The sequence below is a fragment of the Brassica oleracea genome, unplaced genomic scaffold (genome assembly GCF_000695525.1).
Source record: "Brassica oleracea var. oleracea cultivar TO1000 unplaced genomic scaffold, BOL UnpScaffold00858, whole genome shotgun sequence".
NCBI classification, from domain to species: domain Eukaryota; kingdom Viridiplantae; phylum Streptophyta; class Magnoliopsida; order Brassicales; family Brassicaceae; genus Brassica; species Brassica oleracea.
In genome coordinates, this window is record NW_013617483.1 from 39,658 (window position 1) to 48,774 (window position 9,117).

Below are 9,117 nucleotides of genomic sequence, written 5' to 3' on the forward strand. Positions count from 1 at the left end.
TACTCCCTCTGTTTTTTAATGTTACATATTCTAGATTTTTCACACATTTTAATAAAACACATTAAATTTGCATATTTTTTTGGGTTTATCTTTGTTTCATAATTTTAAGCCAATAACAATTCAGTAAGTGCAATTAAGTTTTTTGAAATTTGCAATTAGTTAATAAAACATGTCTTGAAAATGTAAAAAATGGATCTTTTTAAAACAAAATTTTTTCCTAGAATATGTAATATTAAGGAACAGAGGGAGTATTATATACTAATTAATAATAATATAATAAGAAACGATGTAAACTCCTCGTAAACATTACATGGAGTTTACATCGAATGTTTACGAGTGATTAACATCGAAACATTTACGAGGGTTTTACATCGAAATGTTTACGAGTGATTTACAACGAAAGTATTTACGTGTGCTTTACATCGAAATAATTACGTGGGCTTTACGACGAAAGCTTAAGTGTCGTTTACGACGAATCCTTTCCCTGCGCTTTACGAGGAATATATTTCGTCGTAAACGTAACGAGTCGTTTACGACGAAACCTCCGTTACGACGGACGTTTAACAACGAAACGTCTTTCGACGTTAATTCGTCGTAACACCCCGTTTACGACGAATTTACAACGAATACTGTCCTAGTAAAAAATATGTTTTCTTGTAGTGTAAGCTACATATTTGGGATTTATCAGAAATGAATGAAGTTAATTAATAATTAATGAATGTGTTAATGATGATGAAATGTAGACTATTTAATGTGCAGATAAAACTTTATTTAGTGCCTATTCACGTTTATAAATGCATAACTAAAAAATAATATGCATATCAAATAACGCAGATCAAATAGAAAATGCATATCAAGCATAACTAATTCAGATCAACTAAATTATGCATAACAAATGCAGATCAAATATATTATATATATAATAAATATATATTTAACTAATCAAATTAATATATTGAATCATCTTATTTAATTGAATCATAAACCTTTAACATTAAGTAAGTTAAATATATAAAAAAAGTCATTGTTCTGCAAACTATAAATAGAATATCATCTACATGCAGATTCTTTTGTTCATGTAGATTATGTTCTGCATGTGTTGAAGGAAAACATGTGGGGTTAAGGCAGAGGCCAATGGCATGTTTTGATTCTTTGTTTTTGGTAATTAGTTGCTTATACTTATATTATTATTTTCATTTATTTACTTTCAAAACTTAAAATTCTTTCCAAAAAAGGTTTATTGTTTTTTTCATTAATTGTAATAACATTGAGACAAATTTTGTATAAAATATATAAAATGGCATATTTATTTTGTATTTAATTAGTTTTCAAACCAAACAAACAAAATCTTTGAACATAAGATTTGATATTTTCGTTTTACATAAATATAAATATATTTGTTTTCAAAATACATAAAATTATATATATATATATATATTTAAGATATCCATAATTTTATATATTCTATTTTCCATAAATTCTCATACATGTTGTTTGTTGTTTGTTTGTTTTTTTTTTATCATCAACGTAAAACAACAGATTCATACTGACTTTGTATACCAAACTGGGGTTCCCCATCCATGTGAACGGCGAAAGACGGATGTTTCCTGACACTACATGCTAGGGTGTTCGCCTTTGTATTTTGCGTACTTGGTACATGAATGACTTCCGACCTAAGGAAACTATCTTTCAGGGTCTTAATATCTTCCAAATAACTTGCAAAAGCTGGTCATTCTTATGGTTCGGAAACCATCTACACCAATTGAGAACAATCTGTTGCAAAAGTGACCTGAAGCTGACATAAGTTTCTTTGAGGGTCTTAATACATGTTGTTTTATATCATCCTTTTTTGTATTATTTTTATTCTTGATAATAAGTAATATAATAATTAATATTTTTTTATAAACTGTTATTTTATAAAAATAAATAATTAATATGTTCATAAACATTTTTTAATGAATTCATATATGTTATTTGGTCATTTTTATTTATGATTTATACTTAAGAACTTGCATTTTTACTTACATATTAAATTTTAATTATTTTTACTTTTTGTAATATTCAATCAAAAATGATAATTTAGTTAATTTATTTAATAAATAAATTTATTTGTGTTTTATATAATTTAGTTGATCTGCATTTGATTCGTTTGATATATAATTTTAATTATCCGTTTGATCTATATTTTTAAGATCTACATCACATCGAAGCCTATAGCTATATTGGGGAGGGTAACATTGTAATTAGGACAAAAAAAAATAGTGAGTACAAATTACATTAATGCCTCTTCGTTCTTAATATCTGCTACCTTCTATCATTTTTTTCTTCTGCTCTTCAAATTCCAATGATACAAATCTCATCGTAAAAAAATTTTTATAACTTTCAAAGGTTTACTGATTAGACATTTGTCACAACTTTAACTATTTTTTTTACTATGTCCTCTGATAATTCAATCAATATTTTCATATTTTTATTCTCCTTTTATCCATATGTATACATAATAATGTAATACTATGTTATGTTAAGATCCGCGACTTGCGCAGAATAAACATCATATATTTAAATTATTTTTATGTATTATATGTTCTGTTATATAAATTCTTATAACGTTCAAAGGTCTACTGATTAGACACTTGTCACAACTTTAACTCCTTTTTTTACCATGTCTTCTAATAATTCAATCAATTTTTTCATATTTTTCTTGTCTCCTTCTATCCATACGTATACATAATAATGCAATACTAAGTTAAAATTCGCGACATGTGCAAAATGAACATCATATATTTAAATTATTTTTATGTATTATATGGTCTTTTATATATTATAAATATATATATATATATATATATAAATATATTTGATATATAAAAGTTAGTAATTATTACATATATAATTAGAGAAAACGGACATTTAAATACTGAACTTACTTAAATTTGCCAAACAATAAACAAACTTTTCATTAAGCTAAAAAATTAACAAATTTATGTTGACCGGGCCATTTTAGATATGAGTTTAGTCAACACTAATTAACGTTAAGTGGACGTTTAGCGTTAACGACCATGTAAACGAAGTCGTTTAAAATTAGAATTATCCCCAAATCCAAACCGTATGAACCCTCGATTTGATCCTTCTCTACTCTCTCTCTCTCTCTCTTCACACCAGAGCACAAAATCAAATCTCCAAACATCTCCTCTCCTAATATCGATTCTATCTCTTTTCTTCAAACGTGAAAGATGAGTTCGAAGTGTATATGTGGTAGTGATGTTGTACATTAACGTGGAAAACACAAGAGAATCCTTGGCGTCCTTTATTCCGGTGTGAAACTATGAAAGATGAAGTTTGGTTTGGTGAATTTCCACACCACTGTTGGATTTTTGCTTAAATGTAGAATTGTTATTTGCTAGGAACATCTTTTTAACAGAAGATTCACGCCTTCATTTTTACACTGTCTTATACTCTTTCTTATTCAAACATGTTTCCAAGTTAAAAGATAAGAACATAACAGTTTGTTTCTTTTACTGGTCGTAGGAAGAAAACCTTGTAAAATAGATAAACAAAACAAAACTGAGTTTCTGTTTCTTTATCATTGCTCTGTTTTTAGCTGAAACAAAGTGTGTTCAGTTAGTTTAAAAAAAAATAACAATGGCCCTGTTCGGCAAGTGAACGATACCGTAGCGACCAGCTACAAGAAAATAACACTGAGAACTGAGAATTAATGGACGAACATGTCAAGAGAAGAAACGTTCCTTTTATAATTATGATCGCCGTAGCTGCCGCAGCGTGTTGACGGGACGAACAGGGCCACTGTGTCTTCAGTTAGTTTTTTTTTTAAAGAAATTTTCTTTATTTCTCTCCTTTGGCAAAAGAAGAAACATTTTGATTTGTACTAAAAACATTCTTAAAAGTAATGGCAGGACTCGTCTAAGAACAACAAAAGCAACATCTAAGATACTGAAACACAACATCAAAGTTTTAGTGTAACTCACGACATGAAAACCATCGCAAAATCAAAAGTAAACAAAACAAAGGAACCATCATCTTCATTATCCAAGCTGTGATCCACCTTGTGAACCAAGCTGTGACCCTCCTTCCTATGAAAAACATAGCATATCAATATGATGTAAAGACATAAAGAAAACAACACAAGCATACCTGATCCTTTCTTGGGCGACCTCGTGGTCGTTTAGGCTCGGGTTCGACCCTCGGATTTGAACAACTAACTTTGGTATGTCCTTCTTTTCTGCAGTTTGAGCAAGTCATAATGCGCTTATCACGACTTAGCCTAGTCTTACTTGTTGACTGTGAAGATGATTCATTGGCGCTTTTCTTTCTAGCATAATTACTTGGCCTTCCTCTATTACCTAACCTATTTGGTGGAGGCAAGACAGGTAGCCTGTTCAACATTGGCCACAACTTCATCCCTTCAACGGGCCTAATACTATGCTCATAAGTCTTTCTCCATTTTATAGTGGTGTAGTAATCTGAAACGTAATCGTCCACTTTTTGCTTCTTTGCGGAGATCACACAAGCGGCATGATTACATGGAATTCCATTTAGTTTCCACATCCCACAACCACAAGTTTTCAGATTCATATCAACACTATAATAGCAGCCATGGTCGTCAATTTCGAAGACATTACCAGTAGCCATATATCTAATACAATCCTGACCCTTAGCTATAGCAGATTCTATTGCAACGTGAGCTCGTTTAGTGAACCTAGTCTTCAACCTATTAGAAATTAGAGACCGTTTTGCTGTGCGAACCATGCATTGTCTCCTAATTTCCTCTAACAGGTCAAGAAGTGGTTTTCGCCTTGCCTCGCGGATTGTTTTATTGAAAGATTCATTAAGGTTGTTCAGATTATCATTGCAACATGAACCAACCTTAAAGAAAGCCCGCGACCAAGTGTGAGGATTGGTGACTTGAAGGTTTTGATGCGCCACTGGATTGTACCTCTGAAGCTCATTCATTTGCTCACGAAAGTCTCCTAAAGTGTAACTGCGAGCTATATTCCAGAATAATCTCTCTAGCTGAGGGTCATGGCTATCTCTCTTCCAATTCCCAAGAATGTGTCTAGCACACATTCTATGTTCTGCATTAGGAAGCTCTAAATGAACAGCTTTCAACAAACCCTACATAACAACACATAAAACACTTGTTATTTTAATGTAAACCGGTATTAATATAAGTAAAACACTTGTTACCTTTTGCCTATCAGATATGATTGTGAAGTTGCTTCCATCACCAAGTTCCAAATCCATCTTTAGATGATTGACGAACCATGCCCAATTGATATCATTTTCGATCTCCACTACAGCCCAAGCAATTGGCACAATTCGATTATCTCCATCTCTTCCAACAGCAGCAATCAGTTGGCCCTTCACATCCCATTTGAGAAAGGCTCCATCTAGACCTATGATTGGCCTACAAGTGGACTTCCAAGCCGATCTTTGTGCTTCAAAACATACATAGAAGCGATCAAACCTTTGTTTGCTTCTTGGTGTTGCTCCTGGAATGGTCACTATCTCTGTGATGGTGCCTGGATTTTTCTTATGTAGTTCGGCTTCATAATCCCATATTCGCGAAAAGTGGGCTTCATGGCTAGCTCTCCTTTCTCTAGTGATTTTTGTCTTCGCTTTTCGACACTGCTCGTCGGTTACTATCAAGCTATAAGTCCGTTTGATCTCCTCACTAATTTCTATAGCTGTAAGCTTTGGATTCAGCCTCAATATATAATTAAATTGGTGGCAAATACATAAATAAATTTTATTAATCCAAACAATTAATTTTTCAATTTTATATTGTATATAATTAAATTTCAATAATATATACATAGTTATATAGTATATCTTTAATATTGATATATGTTAAATGATGCATTTTACTCATTTGTTTTTCGATGATTTGTATCTTTTTATAACAAAAATTTTAAATCACTGATAACACAATTTTCGTTGTGTAATGTTTAAAAGTTTTAATAATTTATAATTTTTAACAAAAATCAATACAAATTTTTAAATTTAAATATTAAGTTATCAGTATTTGTTCAAAACTTTTATCAAAAATAATAGTTCAAATCAAATTGAAAAATTAAAATATTTATGTATTTTCTATGGTATATAGTTTAATTTAATATATATATATATATATATATATATTAATTTAATATATATATATTTATTTATTTTATTTATCATTTAATCATGATATTTATTAAATGACACTTATTACTTATATGATTTTGTAATCATTTGTTTTTTGTCATAAAAAAAAAACCCGTAGATCATAAAAATTTTAATGTGAAACTTTTTAAAAATTCAAAATATAATATAAACGGAAAAACTTAAATTTTAATTATATGATTAATGTGATTGTTTAGTTTATATTTTAATAATTTAAAGGTAAAAAAAAATGATAGAGGATGCACTAATTGTATCAAACTTTTATTATTTATAATCATTAATTGTCATATATACTTTAACTACGTTAGGAAATTTCGTATGTTTTATTCAAGGAAATAATTGAGAACATTATTAATTAATTTATTGTTAGTTTAATAAAAAAATTATTATATATTTAGATGGACCAACATATTACTCTAAATATTCTAAGAATTATTGTCGTGATGACACATGACAAACTAAAAAGTTGTAATGCTTATCTTTTAATATATACTAGATTTTGACTCGTATTGCCGTGCATGTATTTTCTTTAACTTTTATACTGTCCAAATTTTAGTTTATAAGATTGAATATAATATATATATATTAAAAACTTACCAATATTATATAATTGTTTACTATGTACTTTTTAAACACACAATTTGATAAGAGATATCGACAATAATTTTATTGTCATTTCAACAGCAATAATATTTTCCAATTATATATATATATATATATATCTATATATATATATATATTTCTTGTTATATTTTCTTTTCAATATAATCAATAATGTAAATATGCGTAAAAATACATATTTATAAACAATTTTTATTTTACATAATAATTTTCCAGTTGGTGATGTTAACTGATTATTGAGAAAATTGTCAAATATGACTCACAACTTGAATTCAAACACAAAGGTAAACCCAAACTTGAATCAAATGCAAAAGTAACCTAAAAGGCTATTGAAATTACAACCAGCCCCTTGTGAACAAACAAAAAACGAATTTTTTTTATGTTTCTAACCTCCCATAAGTCGTCTGTCCAGACGATTTTCCACTAAGTCGTCCTAGTTCTACTTAGAAATAATTTAAAAATTTTGTATAAAATATTTTGATAACTGAAAAATTGAAATCATGTAATTAACACATGTTTTAAGAGATATAAATTAAGATATAACAAAAATTAATTGTTTTCAACATAGATGAGTGAAAGTAGTGAGTCATGATATTCTTTGGTTTAGGTTTTGCCAACATATATTGTAGTATTGTATGTGTTCTTAGGGTTAGATTTTGGAATGCATAAATGTTTTTTTTAAAAAACTTTAAAATTTACCTAAGTGTGTTTATTTATGTGTATAGTAAACACTATTTAAGTATAACTACGGCTTTATAACGTGGTTAATTAATTAATTTAGTCAATTTAGTTTAGGGGTTAAATTTAGGGTCTGTGACGACTTAATAGTAAGTCGTCTGATGTACAGTATTCAACAGACGACTTACTCGTCCAAACCGGACCGAACCTTTAATTTTACTATGTACTTTTAAACCTAACCGGATTATTTACCGGCCATATATAAGGTGTTTTTTTTATTTTTATTCACAGTTTCGCGAAAATCAGAAAACCCTAACGCCGTTTCTCTCAAAGGCGATTTCGAAGGCGATTTCTGTCGATTCTCTCTAATCCATCGTTCTCATCGCCATTTATCTCTCCGCCGTTATCACCGTCGTTCTCACCACCGTTCTCACAGCCGCTTCCTCTATTTAAAATCCGAGAGGAAACCCTAGCGCGCATTCTCTCAGAGGCGTCTCGTTGAACTCCGCCGCCGGTAAGTTATATCTCTTACTGTCGAGTGATTGATTGAGGAAAAGATGAACATAAAACTGGAAGTCTTGGAAGACTTATAATTAAGTCGTTTGGAAAGTCTTCCAGCTGGAAAACTTGCCAGACGACTTAATTATAAATCTTTGATTGTTTGAGATGGTTGTCTTTGATTGTTTTGCAGGCAAAAAAAATGGAGATGCCAGAACTCCCCCGTAGGATATATACATTAGGGGAAGAGCCCCCCGCAGTGCATAGCATTTCGTATCATACTTGTTGGGCGTTGCATGCTGCTTTAAAGAAAGCTCTTCATGATGACGAATATGAAGAGCTGAAGGAGTCGAAGTTGGGAGTTTTCATCAAGTTCCAAGAGCTGGGATTTGATTGGGCTTCAAGGCTGGTTCACTACATGCTCGGTTTCCAGCTGGACATAAAGAAGAAGTATGAGCTGTGGAGTCTAGTTGGTCCACAACCTGTGAGGTTTTCACTGTTAGAGTTTGAAAACCTCACTAGTCTACCTTGAGAGACCTCACTGTGTTGTTACAAAGGAGTAGACTTCTTTTTGGGAGATGTTGGGAGTTCATGTCGAAGCTGGGCCATCTACTCAGGAGATAATAACAGCACTTGAGAGATGCAAAGGGTGGTCTCGGGATGATCGCAAGCAGCTCGCGTACCTTGCTATCTTCACTGGATACATTGAAGGGAGAAAATATTCAACCCCTACACGGGTTAGTCTGGCAAGGCTAGTGATGGAGCTAGAACGGTTTGAGAATTATCCATGGGGGAGAGTCGTGTTTAAGGTGCTGATGGACTCTGTTGTGAAGGGCAGAGTTATTTTGGATTGTTACACTATTAATGGGTTTGCGCAAGCTCTCCAGGTCTTGGTGTACACAGCTCTTCCGGAATTGGGTGCTACTTATGGTAATCCTCTCCCAAACAATTCGTCTCCGCCGATACTAGCTTACAAGGGTCGCAAAGGACGCAGACAGTTTAAAGAGGCTATCCTCAGTCAGGTATTTACTTCAATCTGGACGACTTCGCAGAAGACTTATAATTAAGTCGTCTGATAAGTCTTCCAATTAGACGACTTAGTAGAAGACTTATAATTAAGTCGTCTGGGAAGACTAT

General features: G+C 31.3%; 1 protein-coding gene across 1 annotated transcript in view; it reads right to left on the reverse strand.

The window, feature by feature from the left end:
- Nucleotides 1-3,982: 3,982 nt before the first annotated feature.
- The window catches only part of LOC106320247, a 15,583-nt gene continuing 10,448 nt past the window's right edge, over nucleotides 3,983-9,117 (reverse strand). Inside the window, exons 3-6 of the mRNA XM_013758616.1 lie at nucleotides 5,206-5,540; nucleotides 4,293-5,133; nucleotides 4,153-4,240; nucleotides 3,983-4,091 (exon numbers count right to left, since the gene is read on the reverse strand). Of these exons, the coding sequence (XP_013614070.1) occupies nucleotides 3,983-4,091; nucleotides 4,153-4,240; nucleotides 4,293-5,133; nucleotides 5,206-5,540 (1,373 nt within the window). The remainder of the gene's footprint in view (nucleotides 4,092-4,152; nucleotides 4,241-4,292; nucleotides 5,134-5,205; nucleotides 5,541-9,117) is intronic.